The following is a 17,311-nucleotide window of genomic DNA, read 5'->3' on the forward strand; positions in this document are numbered from 1 at the left end:
ATTTTCAGTTTTTCACTGTTGTGAATTGCATCGGTTGATTTTGAAATGTGAATCCAATCTTGCATTCCTTGTGTAACCCTTTGATCATGATGTGTCATCCTTGTAATTGATTGTTAAATACTATATGGTAAAGTTTTGTGTAGAATTTTTCCATTTATGTTCACAGGGGATATTAGTCTGTACTTTTCTTGTAATTTTTGTCTAATTTTGGTATCAGCATAATGGATTAGAATGGATTGAGAAGTATTCCCTCCTGTGCAGTTTTGTTTTGCGAGGAGATTCTGTAGAATTGGTATTATTTCTTCCTTAAGTGTGTGGTAGAAATCACCAGTGAAACCATGTGGGCCTAGAGTTTTCTTTATGGAAAGGTTTTTAACTGAAAATTCAGTTCAATAGATATAGGGCTAATTAGGTTATCTAGTTCTTTCCTTTCTTATTTTTTAATAAATTTATTTATTTATTTTTGGCTGCATTGGGTCTTCATTGCTGTGTGTGGGCTTTCTCTAGCTGCAGTGAGCGGGGGCTGAGTGGGGACTACTCTTTGTTGTGGTGCATGGGCTTCTCATTGCGGTGGCTTTTCTTGTTCCGGAGCACGGGCTCTAGGCGTGCGGGCTCAGTAGTTGTGGTGCACGGGCTTAGTTGCTCTGGGGCATGTGGGATCTTCCCGGACCAGGGCTCGAACCTGTGTCCCCTGCATTGGCAGGCGGATTCTTAACCACTGTGCCACCAGGGAAGTCCCTCTTTCCTTTTTTTTAAACATCTTTTTTTGAACTATAATTCAGATACCAAAAAACGTACAATTCAGATACCAAAAAACGTACAGGTAAAATGTACAATTCAAAGGCTTTTTGTATGCGCAGAGTTGTGCAATCATCAATACAAGTTTCTTTTAGAACATTTTCGTTACCTTAAAAAGAAGGTTGGTACCCATTAAGCAGTCACTCTTTAATATCCCCTCCTCCTCCCCCAGCCCCTGGGAATCTCAAATCTACTTTCTGTCCATAATAAATGTCCAGATTTGTTTATTCTGGACATTTAATGTAAATGGGTTTATAAAATATGTGATCTTTTCTGACTGGCTTCTTTTACTTAGCATAGTATTTGCAAAGTTCATCCAAAAAATGTATGTATCAGTATTTCATTTCTTTTCATTGCTAAATAATATTTCATTGTATGAATATACCATGTTATTTATCCATTTATCAGTTGATGGACATTTAGATTGTTTCCACTTTTTGGGCATTATGAATAATGGTGCTGTGAATATTTGTGTAGAAGTTTTGTGTGTGGATATGTTTTCTATTCCCTTGGCTATGTAAAATTTACAATCTTGATTTTTAGCTCAGATTGTCCTCCCTCTCACTAATAACAGTTAATGAAATTTAGTTCATATTTATACGTATCAGCTACAGTGATAGCTTTGGGAAACTCTCCATGTGGGGTAAACAGGCTGGTTCCCTTTCTTTGCCAGACTTCTCATTGACCAAGAAAAATTCTGCACAGAAGACTTAGATCAAATCTATAACTTCCCACTTCTCCTTTGATCTTACTGCCTTGGCACTGCTCTTCTCATGCTTTCAGATATGGGTTGGAAATGGAAGACCCTCTCTGAAGGAATGTTGAGTGCCTCTGGATGACCCCTGCCAAGGTCTGGTAGTTGGGAATGTACAGGATAATGAAAATGCAGGCCAGTAACAAAACAGTGTGACTTTTATTAATTAGGATATGTGAGGTTGGAAATTTGTATGCAGTTCTGGTGTTCACATCACTCTTCATCTGATTCACCTTGACCCTTTATGTATGTTTTTTGGGAGAGCATTAAAAACAAAATTCCCCTCTTCTTTTAGATTTCCTTAGATGTCTTAGATTTTTCTCTTATATTTCCTTGAAATCTAACATGTCTTGAGCACTTGCTGTATGGTAGTATCTGAACTAAAGCAGCTTAAATATGTCGTATCTCATTTAATTCTCATTCCTTTAAGATGTTGGTATTACTTCCATTTTTCAGTTGTGGAAGTAGGCTTAAAGTGGCTGTAGAACTTTCCCAAGGTCGCAGACTTAGTGAAGGACAAAAGTAAGGCTTGAACCCACATTTGTCTCATTATGAAGTTGTAACTACTAAGGTCTAAAATTATTAACAGTATTTGTGCCACACATTCTTTTGTATTTAAAATGAGCAGTCGTGTATGCTATGAGTTTTTGTTATCTGTCACATTGGCAGTCTGTTTGTGCATGGTTGCTGTCTCAGGGTGAGTACAACATATAAAAGATTGGGAGAGAAATCTATTAATATTAAATGAGTAAGTCCTTGTCTGTGCTGAACTTCAACTCTTCCTTTAGCACCCGGCACAACGAAAACACCTTTTCATAGGCTTTCCTGAAAAACAGCTGCACAAAGTACTTTGTACCAGCCTCTGATACAGTGAATGGCAATTATACTTTGCTTGTCCACTCCTAGATATTTTATATATATCTATATGTATATATCTATATTTACATACCATAAATTTACATACCATAAAATTTACTTGCTTTAAATGTACATGTTAGTGATTTTTATTAAATTTACTGAGTTGCAAAACCATCATTATAATGCAATTTTAGAACATTTCCATCTTCCCATACAGTTCCCTCATACCTATTTTCACTTAGGCCCTGATGCCATCCCCAGCCATAGGAAGCCATTGATCTGCTTTCTGACTCTATAGCTTTGCCTTCTCTAGACATCTCATATAAGTGAAATCAAGCAATATGTGGTCTTTTTGGTATGACTTCCTTTACTTAGCATAATGTTTTTGAGATTCATCCATATTATAGCATGCATCATTATCTTTTTTTTATTGCTGTGTAGTATTTTATTGTGTGGCTCTGCTGCATTTTGTGTATGTGTTCATTCATTAATGTTGTGTTGATGGACATTTGAGTTCTTTCCCCCTCTTGGCTATTATGAATAATGGTGCTGTGAATATCTGCATGCAACTCGTCGTGTGCCCATGTTTTTTCCTTTGGAATAGACACAGAGCAATGGAATTGATGAGCCACGTGTCTCATCTTTGATTCCTTGAGGGCAGGAACATCACGCTGAAGTTTTAGTATTGGCTTAGTGGTCTTTTAATTGACTCCTCTAGCACACTTGCCACATACTTGGTAGTGAAACTGATCAAGAGGTATTTATGATATAGTTTCATGTTCTCTGAATCTTTGTTTGGTTTTTATGCACACTATCCCCTATTACCACCACTTGGAAAGAGTTTTTTTTATTTTTATTTTTTTTACATCTTTATTGGAGTATAATTGCTTTACAATGGTGTGTTACTTTCTGCTTTATAACAAAGTGAATCAGTTATACATATGTTCCCATATCTCCTCCCTCTTGCATCTCCCTCCCTCCCACCCTCCCTATCCCACCCCTCCAGGTGGTCACAAAGCACAGAGCTGATCTCCCCGTGCTATGCGGCTGCTTCCCACCAGCTATCCATTTTACGTTTGGTAGTGTATATATGTCCATGCCTCTCTCTCACTTTGTCACAGCTTACCCTTCCCCCTCCCCATATCCTCAACTCCATTCTCTAGTAGGTTTGTGTCTTTATTCCTGTCTTACCCCCAGGTTCTACATGGCAACTTTTTTTTTCTTAGATTCTCTATATATGTGTTAGCACATATATAGTATTTGTCTTTCTCTTTCTGACTTACTTCACTCTGTATGACAGACTTTAGATCCATCCACCTCACTACAAATAACTCAGTTTCGTTTCTTTTTATGGCTGAGTAATACTCCATTGTATATATGTGCCACAGCTTCTTTATCCATTCATCCGATGATGGACACTTTGGTTGTTTCCATCTCCTGGCTATTGTAAATAGAGCTGCAATGAACATTTTGGTACATGACTCTTTTTGAATTATGGTTTTCTCAGGGTATATGCCCAGTAGTGGGATTGCTGGGTCAAATGGTAGTTCTATTTGTAGTTTTTTAAGGAACCTCCATACTGTTCTCCGTACTGGCTGTAACAATTCACATTCCCACCAGCAGTGCAAGAGGGTTCCCTTTTCTCCACACCCTCTCCAGCATTTATTGTTTCTAAATTTGTTGATGATGGCCATTCTGACCGGTGTGAGATAATATCTCATTGTAGTTTTGATTTCCATTTCTCTAATTAATGATGTTGAGCATTCTTTCATGTGTTTGTTGGCAATCTGTATATCTTCTTTGGAGAAATGGCTATTTAGGTCTTCTGCCCATTTTTGGATTGGGTTGTTTGTTTTTTGTTATTGAGCTGCATGAGCTGCTTGTAAATTTTGCAGATTAATCCTATGTCAGTTGCTTCATTTGCAAATATTTTCTCCCATTCTGAGGGTTGTCTTTTGGTCTTGTTTATGGTTTCCTTTGCTGTGCAAAAGCTTTGAAGTTGCATTAGGTCCCATTTGTTTGTTTTCATTTCCATTTCTCTGCAAGGTGGGTCAAAAAGGATCTTGCTGTGATTTAGGTCATAGAGTGTTCTGCCTGTGTTTTCCTCCAAGAGTTTGATAGTTTCTGGCCTTACATTTAGGTCTTTAATCCATTTTGAGCTTATTTTTGTGTATGGTGTTAGGGAGTGTTCTAATCTCATACTTTTACATATACCTGTCCAGTTTTCCCAGCATCACTTATTGAAGAGGCTGTCCTTTCTCCACTGTACATTCCTGCCTCCTTTATCAAAGATAAGGTGACCATATGTGTGTGGGTTTATCTCTGGGCTTTCTATCCTGTTCCATTGATCTATATTTCTGTTTCTGTGCCAGTGCCATACTGTCTTGATTATTGGTAGCTTTGTAGTATAGCCTGAAGTCAGGAAGCCTGATTCCTCCAGCTCCATTTTTTGTTCTCAAGATTGCTTTGGCTATTCGGGGTCTTTTGTGTTTCCATACAAATTGTGAAATTTTTTGTTCTAATTCTGTGAAAAATGCCAGTGGTAGTTTGATAGGGATTGCATTGATTCTGTAGATTGCTTTGGGTAGTACAGTCATTTTCACAATGTTCACTCTTCCAATCCAAGGACATGGTATATCTCTCCATCTATTTGTATCATCTTTAATTTCTTTCATCAGTGTCTTATAATTTTCCGCATTCAGGTCTTTTGTCTCCTTAGGTAGGTTTATTCCTAGATATTTTATTCTTTTTGTTGCAGTGGTAAATGGGAGTGTTTTCTTAATTACACTTTCAGATTTTTCATCATAGTGTATGGTAATGCCAGAGATTTCTGTGCATTAATTTTGTATCCTGCTACTTTACCAAATTCATTGATTAGCTCTAGGAGTTCTCTGGTAGCATCTTTAGGATTCTCTATGTATAGTATCATGTCATCTGCAAACAGTGACAGCTTTACTTCTTTTCTGATTTGGATTCCTTTTATTTCCTTTTCTTCTCTGATTGCTGTGGCTAAAACTTCCAAAACTATGTTGAATAAGACTGGTGAGAGTGGGCAGCCTTGTCTTGTTCCTGATCTTAGTGGAAATGCTTTCAGTTTTTCACCATTGAGGGTGATGTTGGCTGTGGGTTTGTCATATGTGGCCTTTATTATGTTGAGGAAAGTTCCCTCTATGCCTACTTTTTTATCATAAATCGGTGTTGAATTTTGTCGAAAGCTTTCTCTGCATCTATTGAGATGATCATATGGTTTTTTTCCTTCAATCTGTTAATATGGTGTATCACGTTGATTTATTTGCATATATTGAAGAACCCTTGCATTCCTGGAATAAACCCCACTTGATCATGGTGTATGATCCTTTTAATGTGCTGTTGGATTCTGTTTGCTAGTATTTTGTTGAGGATATTTGCATCTATGTTCATCAGTGATATTGGCCTGTAGTTTTCTTGCTTTGTGACATCCTTGTCTGGTTTTGGTATCAAGGTGATGGTGGCCTCGTAGAATGAGTTTGGGAGTGTTCCTCCCTCTGCTATATTTTGGAAGAGTTTGAGAAGGATAGGTGTTAGCTCTTCTCTAAATGTTTGACAGAATTCGCCTGTGAAGCCATCGGGTCCTGGGTTTTTGTTTGTTGGAAGATTTTTAATCACAGTTTCAATTTCAGTGCTTGTGATTGCTCTGTTCTTATTTTCTACTTCTTCCTGATTCAGTCTTGGCAGGTTGTGCATTTCTAAGAATTTGTCCATTTCTTCCAGGTTGTCCATTTTATTGGCATAGAGTTGCTTGTAGTAATCTCTCATGATTTTTTGTATTTCTGCAGTGTCAGTTGTTATTTCTCCTTTTTCATTTCTAATTCTATTGATTTGAGTCTTCTCCCTTTTTTTCTTGATGAGTCTGGCTAATGGTTTATCAATTTTGTTTATCTTCTCAAAGAACCAGCTTTTAGTTTTATTGATCTTTGCTATCGTTTCCTTCATTTCTTTTTCATTTATTTCTGATCTGATTTTTATGATTTGTTTCCTTCTGCTAACTTTGGGGTTTTTTTGTTCTTCTTTCTCTAATTGCTTTAGGTGCAAGTTTAGGTTGTTTATTCGAGATGTTTCCTGTTTCTTAAGGTAGGATTGTATTGCTATAAACTTCCCTCTTAGAACTGCTTTTGCAGCATCCCATAGATTTTGGGTCGTTGTGTCTCCATTGTCATTTGTCTAGGTACTTTTTGATTTCCTCTGTGATTTCTTCAGTGATCACTTCGTTATTAAGTAGTGTATCGTTTAGCCTCCATATGTTTGTATTTTTAACAGATCTTTTCCTGTAATTGATACGTAGTCTCATAGTGTTGTGGTTGGAAGAGATACCTGATACAATTTCAGTTTTCTTAAATTTACCAAGGCTTGATTTGTGACCCAAGATATGATCTATCCTGGAGAATGTTCCATGAGCACTTGAGAAAAATGTGTATTCTGTTGTTTTTGGATGGAATGTCCTATAAATATCAATTAAGTCCATCTTGTTTAATGTATCATTTAAAGCTTGTGTTTCCTTATTTATTTTCATTTTGGATGATCTGTCCATTGGTGAAAGTGGGGTGTTAAAGTCCCCTACTATGAATGTGTTACTGTCGATTTCCCCTTTTATGGCTGTTAGTATTTGTCTTATGTATTGAGGTGCTCCTATGTTGGATGTATAAATATATACAATTGTTATATCTTCTTCTTGGATTGATCCCTTGATCATTATGTAGTGTCCTTGTCTCTTCTAATAGTCCGTACTTTAAAGTCTATTTTGTCTGAGATGAGAATTGCTACTCCAGCTTTCATTTGGTTTCCATTTTCATAGAATATCTTTTTCCATCCCCTTTCAGTCTGTATGTGTCTCTAGGTCTGAAGTGGGTCTCTTGTAGACAGCATATATATGGGTCTTGTTTTTGTATCCATTCAGCTAATCTGTGTCTTTTGGTGGGAGCATTTAATCCATTTACATTTAAGGTAATTATCAATATGTATGTTCCTATTCCTATTTTCTTAATTGTTTTGGGTTCGTTATTGTAGGTATTTTCCTTCTCTTGTGTTTCTTGCCTAGAGAAGTTCCTTTAGCATTGTTGTAAAGCTGGTTTGGTGGTGCTGAACTCTCTCAGCTTTTCCTTGTCTGTAAAGGTTTTAATTTCTCCATCAAATCTGAATGAGATCCTTGCTGGGTACAGTAATCTTGGTTGTAGGTTTTTTTCCTTCATCACTTTAAATATGTCCTGCCAGTCCCTTCTGGCTTGCAGAGTTTCTGCTGAAAGATCAGCTGTTAACCTTATGGGGATTCCCTTGTGTGTTATTTGTTGTTTTTCCCTTGCTGCTTTTAATGTGTTTTCTTTGTATTTAATTTTTGACAGTTTGATTAATATGTGTCTTGCCGTGTTTCTCCTTGGATTTATCCTGTATGGGACTCTCTGTGCTTCTTCGACTTGATTAACTATTTCCTTTCCCATATTAGGGAAGTTTTTAACTATAATCTCTTCAAATATTTTCCCAGTCCCTTTCTTTTTCTCTTCTTCTTCTGGGACTCCTATAATTCGAATGTTGGTGCATTTAATATTGTCCCAGAGGTGTCGGAGACTGTCATCAGTTCTTTTCATTCTTTTCTCTTTATTCTGCTCTGCAGTAGTTATTTCCACTATTTTATCTTCCAGGTCACTTATCCGTTCTTCTGCCTCAGTTATTGTGCTATTGATCTCATCTAGAGTATTTTAAATTTCATTTATTGTGTTGTTCATTGTTGCTTGTTTCATCTTTAGTTATTCTAGGTTCTTGTTAAATGTTTCTTGCATTTTCTCTATTCTATTTCCAAGATTTTGGGTCATCTTTACTATCATTATTCTGAATTCTTTTTCAGGTAGACTGCCTATTTCCTCTTCATTTGTTAGGTCTGGTGGGTTTTTATCTTGCTCCTTCTGCTGTGTGTTTTTCTGTCTTCTCATTTTGCTTATCTTACTGTGTTTGGGGTCTCCTTTTTGCAGGCTGCACGTTCGTAGTTCCCGTTGTTTTTGGTGTCTGTCCCCAGTGGCTAACGTTGGTTCAGTGGGTTGTGTATGCTTCCTGGTGGAGGGGGCTAGTGCCTGCGTTCTTGGTGGTTGAGGCTGGATCTTGTCTTTTTGGTGGGCAGGTCCACGTATGGTGGTGTGTTTTGGGGTGTCTGTGGACTTATGATTTTAGGCAGCCTCTCTGCTAATGGGTGGGGTTGTGTTCCTGTCTTGCTAGTTGTTTGGCATAGGGTGTCCAGCACTGTAGCTTGCTGGTCGTTGAGTGAAGCTGGGTGCTGGTGTTGAGATGAAGATCTCTGGGAGATTTTCCCATTTGATATTATGTGGAGCTTGGAGGTCTCTTGTGGAGCAGTGTCCTGAAGTTGGCTCTCCCACCTCAGAGGCACAGCACTGACTCCTGGCTGCAGCACCAGGAGCCTTTCATCCACATGGCTCAGAATAAAAGGAAGAAAAAGTAGGAAGAAAGATGGTAAAATTAAAATAAAGTAAAGTAAGATAAAATAAAGTTATTAAAATAAAAAATTTTTAAGAAAAAAAATTTTTTTAAAGTAAAAAAAAAAAACACAAAAAATGGACAGATGGAACCCTAGGACAAATTGTGAAAGCAAGGCTATACAGACAAAATCTCACACAGAAACATACACATACTCACAAAAAGAGGAAAAGGGGAAAAAATCATAAATCTTGCTCTCAAAGTCCACCTCCTCAATGTGGGATGATTCGTTGTCTATTCAGGTATTCCACAGATGCAGGGTACATCAAGTTGATTGTGGAGCTTTAATCCGCTGCTCCTGAGGCTGGGAGAAAGGGATTTTCCTTTCTCTTCTTTGTTCGCACAGCTCCCAGGGTTCAGCTTTGGAGTTGGCCCCGCCTCTGCATGTAGGTTGCAAGAGGGCGTCTGTTCGTCGCTCAGACAGGACGGGGTTAAAGGAGCAGCTGCTTCGGGGACTCTGGCTCACTCAGGCCGGGTGGGAGGAAGGGGCACGGAGTGCGGGGTGAGCCTGCAGCGGCAGAGGCCGGCGTGACGTTGCAGCAGCCTGAGGCGCGCTGTGCGTTCTCCCGGGGAAGCTGTCCCTGGATCCTGGGACCCTGGCAGTGGTGGGCTGCACAGGCTCCCCGGAAGTGGGGTGTGGATAGTGACCTGTGCTCGCACACAGGCTTCTTGGTGGTGGTGGTAGCAGCAGCCTTAGTGTCTCATGCCCGTCTCTGGGGTCTGCGCTGTTAGCCACGGCTCGCATCCGTCTCTGGAGCTCTTTTAAGCAGCGCTCTTAATCCCCTCTCCTTTTGGGAGGTCTGAGGTCTCTGCCAACGTTCAGTAGGTGTTCTGTAGGAGTTGTTCCACGTGTAGATGTATTTCTGGTGTATCTGTGGGGAGGAAGGTGATCTCTGCGCCTTACTCTTGCACCATCTTCCCCTCTGCCAAGAGTTTTATTTTTATCTCCGTTCCTTGTAATGCTAGCAAACAACCCTAATGGCTTTGGATGATCTAGATTCTTATTTCCAGTATAATCCCATGTATACTCAAAGACAGTACTTTCCAAGACCATGCCACATTAATAGAAAAGCTATGGCATATTTACATTGTGTACACATATTATTCTATTGACTATTTATGGGGAGGATATAGAAGGTGAACAGTATAAACTTTTTATTCAAGTGGGCTGGATAGAGTTAGGAAAGTTTTTTTGGTTTCTGATGTGGTCTATATCAGTGGTCCCCAACCTTTTTGGCACCAGGGACCGGTTTTGTGGAAGACCATTTTTCCACGGACCTGGGAGGGGGGTTAGGTTCAGGAGGTAGTGAGAGTGATATGGGGAGCAATGAGGAGCAGCAGAAGCAGCTTCGCTTGTTCGCCTGCTCTCGCTCACCTTGCCTGCTGTCGCTCACCTCCTGCTGTCCGGTTCCTAACGCGGACTATCAGTCCATGGCCTGGGGGTTGGGGATCCCTGGTCTGTATGAACTATTGTGAGATTAGCATGTCTGTAACCGAATAAAGTAAAAAATGTTTCCCTAGCAAAATGCTTTTTTTTTTCATTTTAACTGGGAAACAGAAGCTTGATTAAAAAAAAAAAAAGGAGACCCCTTTAGTTACTAATGCTCTTAAGAGCCACTTACTGCCAGTTAATAGAGATTAGCTGAAGGTCTAAAAACATATTCAACTAGTGTAAATGCCTCTGTATTTTCAGCACCCAAAATCAGGCTCTTACTTGCCAAACTAAGAATAAACTTTGCATCAATTTTCATTTAAAAACAACTGTCTTCCTCACTTTGAGTGTAGCCTATGTGCCCTATATAGCTTGAAGAAATAAGTTTGTTGATTTTCCTTTAGGTGTTAGTGAGACAGGTTCCTTGTATATTTGACAAACCAAAGGGTATTGTCATCTCTGAGCAGCTGTTTTTACCATCAACATCCCCAAGGGATAGGACACGTTTATTTAAAAATAAACTTATTTATTTATTTATGACTGCGTTGGGTCTTCGTTGCTGCACATGGGCTTTCTCTAGTTGCGGCGAGCGGGCGCTCCTTTGTTGCTGTGCACGGGCTTCTCACTGCGGTGGCTTCTCTTTGTTGTGGGGCACGGGCTCTAGGCGCGCAGGCTTCAGTAGTTGTGGCTCGCGGGGTCTAGAGCGCAGGCTCAGTAGTTGTGGCACACAGGCTTAGTTGCCCCACGACATGTGGGATCTTCCCAGACCAGGGCTCAAACCTGTGTCCCCAGCATCGGCAGGCAGATTCTTAACCACTGTGCCACCAGGGAAGCCCAGGACACATGTTTTTAAGAGAAGGAATTATCATTGTTAAATGTCTAAGTCCAAATTGATATGGTAGTAAAAATGATTAGATTAAATGAGATGATGTCAAAAGGCTGATATAGAATGGTCAATATAGGTTCATTTAATCTAGTTAGGAGCTTTGTATTAATAATTTCTCAGTAGTGCTTAAGAACATGGACTTTTGAGCCAGATGCCCAGTGTTTGTTTAAAAAAAAAAAAAGTCGTACTTAACCACTCCAAGCTTTGTGACCTAGGCAAGTTAGTTGTTTAAGCCACAGTCTCCTCATATAAATACAATGAGGTTAATAGTATACTTTATAGTAGCACTTTATAGGGTTGCTAAGTTTAAATGAGATAATATATTGAAACATGATGCCTGGCACAAAGTAAGTGCTCAGCAAATGTGAAACACTAGCTTAGTTTAACAACAGAAAAGCAACACCAGTTCCCTGGGAGCTTGTAGACTAGAGGCATGTTCTCTGACATGTGATAAATGTGGCCTCATTACAAAGATTTTTCATTCAAACTTCAATAAGATGGGAGTTAGCAGGTATGAATCAGTTTAAACTCTGAGCTTTTCCCCTTTTTTATAAAACAGAGTTAATGTCTTCCTCAGAATTTGTTTTTATTTCATTCATTTATTGGGTAGGCGAGGATTAACTAGTATAATGTATGTGCAAGTGTTCTACAAATGTAAGGCTAATACTTGAAGTGAATGGTAAAGCAATAATGTGTATACATACTGGTGCCATATCATCTGGCACTTCTGCATTGTACCTTAAGACACTGGGAAAGGAGGTTTGTTTACACTTTTGCAAGTGACTGAGGGTAGCAATAGTATTTCTCTTGTTCATATTCTAGCTTCAGTATTTATCATATAGTGGGTACGTAGCAAATACTTGGTGCACATATGACGGGTAAGGCAAACTTGGTTTTAAAATCATAATACCCTTTCCTTAGGGATGGAGGTCACTTGTGGAGAGAAGAGTATTGATAGGAAAGTTTGTTAGATCATCCAGTTCATGGATATGACCTGAACACAATATGCTTTTGGAAATACTATATAGATTGCTATATTTACTAAATGTTTATGTCCTTTTCTGAAGAAAGAGCTGATTTGAAATTAAGATAAGAATTTTCACTAGATAATACATTTATTTACATAAAATATCAGTTTTCATGATAAAGAAAGACTGTTATAGTTCAAGGCTTAGGAGTGAGTGAGTTCTTCCTTCCCTTAACAGTAGTTGGTACATGACCGTTTGAGGCATAGATGGGACAGTCTTCGGGTCTTTGAAGCCAGGGTTAAGCTCATTTTGAATTTCTGCCATATTAGCGTGTAACCATTGCCACACTGACATTTAAATGTCCACTTTAGCATCTTAAGCTTCCTGAAGTGGTAACTCCACCTTCAGTAGAAGAGGGAGGAAAAAAGCAGGAAAATTGGAACTGCATGAGTTCTACAAAAGCATGTTGGAGTCATATAATGAAAAAGCAGATTTTTTTTTATTATGTTTCTCCATATTTGGCATTGCTGTAAATGGCTAACTAACATTTACTGCCAATTCAGTACAAATGTGTGGTTTGGTAATACCAGAACAGCAAATTTAAATGAAAAATAAAAGTTAAACATTTCCACACAAGATTTTACAATCTGACATTTCACTGCGTAGGTAAAAAGACACTTTTTTTTTTAAACTACAGATTATTATTCAGCATGAATAAAAAACTACAACTTTTATTTTTAAACAGGAGTCACTGGTTTTAATTTTTACACATTTTAAAATTACTGTGATAAAAAATAATGAAAAAGCTTCTTAATAATGCCATACACAGTATAATATAGATTTGTCCCCATTATATAGCATTTGTTTAATATACAAAATAGAATATTGACACACTTGAATCTATGTGTAGTTAAGCAAGTTATTCGAGGAGGGTATTTTCATACAGCCTTTCATCAGAAAATAAAATCCTTCTTTCAGGCATTTTCTAGAGAGAAGGTAATCCTTTCCCAAAAACCTGGTAACTAATCCTTGGTGGACCAGGCTGACTGAAAACGATGAACTTCCATTCCAAGTGGTTAACATGTCCTCCTTACACTCTTATTTTCTCTTCCAATTCTCAAACCAGGTACAGAAAAACACTTTCTTCTACAGCTACAGTCTTTTGGGTGATCCACCAAGATCAAAATCTCACTGAGGGCTGCCACAGTTCTTGACTTCTATCAGATCAAAGTATAATAATATTGTTTATCTCATGGTGATGTACTTTTAGGATATTTAACAGAGAACTAAAATGATAAGACTTAACGATAATAGGTTGTGTAGATAGATAAGTGAAATTGGAATTGCTCATTCTCCCATCCCCCAGTTCTGAAGTGAGGCTGGCTTTCCTTTATATGCATATCCAGAGCTCATCCTGTGCTAAATATTAAGCTCTTCATAAACACTAATCATGCTAGTTTTCCTTTTGGGGTGTCTTTTTTTTTTTCCCCAGGAGAAGGAAGGTGCTCTTTTAGGGTTCCCTCATAGTTTTAGACAGTTGGGTATACATATCCCAAAGCACTTGTATGATATCCCATAGCAAGGCCTAAAAATATAGAGAGGGTCATTTTTTTCCACCAGTAATTAATACTTTTCAAGATTTGTTGTGAGTCACCTAGGCACGTCACCTCTCGCTGAAATTACTACAAACGTCAACAGCTTGGGATGGCAAGATACCACATACATAGAAGATGAAGCTGCTTTCAAATAGCACCATAGCTTTCTTCACTTAAATCCATAATTATACTCACACATAATTCAGGTAAATTTCTTCTTTCCCACATATCCTAAATTGTCACAGCTTCTTTTTCCATTTAATGTACAGCCTCCTATAGTTTTATGAGTGTCAGTCCATTTCCTTTTAACCACAAAGTGCACATATCTTTTATTCACTGAGCTCTATTTTGGGGGAGCCAAGGTCGTTGGGGCTAAAGTCCAGATTCCCGTGTGATGTGCTTTCTGCAGCGTTCTATAAATGAATAATAATTTATCTTTCAGAAGCTCTTTCTGAAACGTAACACTGTCGCTGATGATAATATTCAAGCGGTATTTCTTAGGCACCAAAAATTTCACATCCAGCTGGGTTACAAACCATTTTAAAATACTTTGAGATCAATTTAAACAATTACAAAGGAATAGCCCCTTTTAGAGAGCATTCAAAAAGCAAATGATTACATTTTTTATTAAATAATTTCTCTAAAATACCGAAAAGTAAGAACATTCAAAAAGCATTCAAAGAAAACATAAACATGTCCTCATTTGGAAATGAACTCTTGTAAGGAAAGAAAGGAATTAGTGTATTATTGGCAACCTATGAGATTCTGCACTATTTACATATTGCTGGTACCTCTATGCGTATTATTGCCAAACTTCTAAAGCCTCTGTTTTTATTAAACTGTTGGAGAGGCTATACGTGATGGTGCCTGTAGGTGTGTAAGCACCGCCTTTCTGTCCCCTGATTACACACTTTAGCGCAAGGGGAGGTTCAGTAAACTAAACCTGCGCGGACAGACTCACTGTTGGAATGAGAAGGGTGGCCATTCTGGGAGGCAGAGGGTTACTTCCTCTCTGACCTCAATGGGATGGAGCCTCGCGAACCTTCACAGCACACAGGGCCAGTCTCCATTTCCCTCTTCCTCTAGAGCAGACCTGTTTGGTTTCTGAGCCCACTGCTGCCTGTATGAATGCTCGCACACATTATAAATCATAGAGGTTTATCCGTCAACATTTCTTTGACCCCTACAAAAAATATATAACATGTCATGATAAAACAATCTCATCTAAAAATCATCCTTATTTTACACTATACAAGCTATTTTACAATCATTTTAATAAATTGCATGTAAAGCTGCAGTAGCCCTTCCCTTCCCAGATTAGTGAATACCAATATGATATATATCTGAAACTATAACTAAATATAAAAATATATTAGAAGTTTCATATTTTTAATATTAGATTTTCAGTTTTCTATTACACAAATAATTTGGCCACCTTGAATAGAAATCAAATTTCTTGTGGCTTAGTAAATACAAGTTTTGAGTTTACAGAAAGTTGGTAAGGTGCACACAGAAAGGGCTACTACAGCTTCTATCTTGTTTAAAATGATAATTATTCTCAACAGTGAGGAGGAGAAATTCACATGACTTTTGTTGAACTCCATGGCACACATAAGGATGTAAGGGATGTATAGTTTTACGAACACGGAAGTCTGACATATAGTCCTAAATCAGAAAAATCAGTAGCTGAGCTTTCCTGTACCCCCAGGAAAGAAAGACCAATTGGTGACAAATGGGAATGTGAAAATGGGTGTCTAGCCACTTTTGCCATATTACAGATTTTGGGGCGGGGGGGCGTAAAGTTTAGTGGGAGGAATTACTTGGACAGATTAAAATCTTCTCAGCTGTGTTTCAGCCGGTTATCTGGAATCATAACTTTTAAGAAGTTATACGAACTACAACAAAAGGTCCTGAAAGACAGTTTACCAACTTTCTTGCCATCTAACCGCTGCAGAGATAGGGCGTTAGGTACAAACAGGGCCTCTTGGTAGTTTTATTTTTTTTATTTTTAAATTTTTTTTAATTAGTCTTTTGTAATCCATGGTTTACCCAGCAGGTCACTGGACTAGGTGCTCTACACCAGTTAGGACGGTTAATTTGCACAATCTATATAATTCTCCACTGAAGCAGATATGTACAAAATATGAGCTTTTTTGACAAGAAAACTGGAGATTTGAGTCAATTTTTGTGGTCTTCTGATAGCTAAGTGCCATCAGGTTAGAAGCACCAACCCATTTTCACACAGAAGATTAATGTTTAGAGTTTATTTAGGAAAGCTATGAACTAGCTGCCCATCTTAAACAGCTGTACAATAACTTGAATACAAAAATTATGTAAGAAAAAATGAGCAAGCATAGTTCACTGAATATAAAGGAAATTGTTAAAACCAGACAGTAATAGCTATAAAAGGCACAACTTCCCTTTTCTGATATACACTTGTAAACTTTTTTCAGGTTTCCATGCATAAATCAAAAAGTGCTATCCTAACTATACAGGGGAAAGTACACCAACAAAAAGTCTAGGAAATTCTGTCCAGCCAACTGTGAAAAGTATGAGCAGAAAGTTCATCACGCAGACTTCAGGCACTGGTGGTTTAGGTGCCACCCTTCTCTGAAAGTGGAGCTTACCCCCATGTTATTGTTTCTAATTTCTGGGATCCACCAACTATCACTTTCTACTTTTCCCATCACTGAAAAGTGATGGCTCAACTGCTTCTGTTGCCAAGTCTTGGCCCTCTATAAACCACATGTAGTGCGTATTTAAAACAAAACAAAAACCAAAACCAGACAAAAACAAAAAAGAAAAAACTGCTACAGGACAGATTGACAGTGTGTACAATAAAAGCTATAAATTCAACTTTCTTTAAGGCAACCTTTCTTATTAAGGCAGTCACTTTTGATGAAACAGAAGTTTTTTGATATTTCCACTTGAATATTTTGGTATCTGATTGGTGATGATTTCAGCTAACATCTCTGGGAATTCAATACTCATGGTCTTATCCAAAAATGTTTGGAAGCAATAGTTAAGGAGATTTTCAACCACCTGCAAGAGAATATATAGTAATGAACAGTCTTAAAAAATTAGCAGTAGGGATATCTCATGCTTCTTGTTGGCCTCTTTTTTTTTTTTTTAATTTCTGACTTAGAATATACCAATCTCTGCTGGAATTCCCCAGGTGAAAAAGAAGTTTACCTAAATAAAATGAGCACTCAGGTACCAAATATCTTTGAATTTCTTTAATTGTATATAGAATTATATGGAATTAAGTATTTCGTGAAGAATTGCAGTACCATAGTATATGAAGGACACATTCGAACTTACTGGATAAATTCATACAAAAATAAGGAATTCTACCTTTAAAAAAAATAGTGCTGTTAAATTCTGTACTAGCATCATGATGTTAGATGCACATAATTAGATGAAACAGTATTTCATAATTGGCCTTAGGAGAAATGTGTGCCAAACTGAACTTTATAGGTTGAAATCGAACCATCACGAAAATCG

General features: G+C 38.0%; 1 protein-coding gene and 1 long non-coding RNA gene across 18 annotated transcripts in view; one reads left to right on the forward strand and one right to left on the reverse strand.

The window, feature by feature from the left end:
- Positions 1-17,311, forward strand: part of LOC307183544 — a 58,782-nt gene that overhangs the window by 8,216 nt on the left and 33,255 nt on the right. The window lies entirely within an intron of this gene.
- NR3C1 (nuclear receptor subfamily 3 group C member 1) overlaps positions 10,411-17,311 on the reverse strand; it is an 807,313-nt gene continuing 800,412 nt past the window's right edge. For all 17 annotated transcript variants that reach the window (XM_079916194.1, XM_079916195.1, XM_079916193.1 and 14 more), the window contains one exon: positions 10,411-16,849. In XM_079916194.1, coding sequence (XP_079772320.1) covers positions 16,697-16,849 — 153 coding nt within the window. In that variant the 3' untranslated portion in view covers positions 10,411-16,696. The remainder of the gene's footprint in view (positions 16,850-17,311) is intronic.

The sequence above is a fragment of the Stenella coeruleoalba genome (genome assembly GCF_951394435.1).
Source record: "Stenella coeruleoalba genome assembly, chromosome: 3".
Lineage (NCBI taxonomy): Eukaryota > Metazoa > Chordata > Mammalia > Artiodactyla > Delphinidae > Stenella > Stenella coeruleoalba.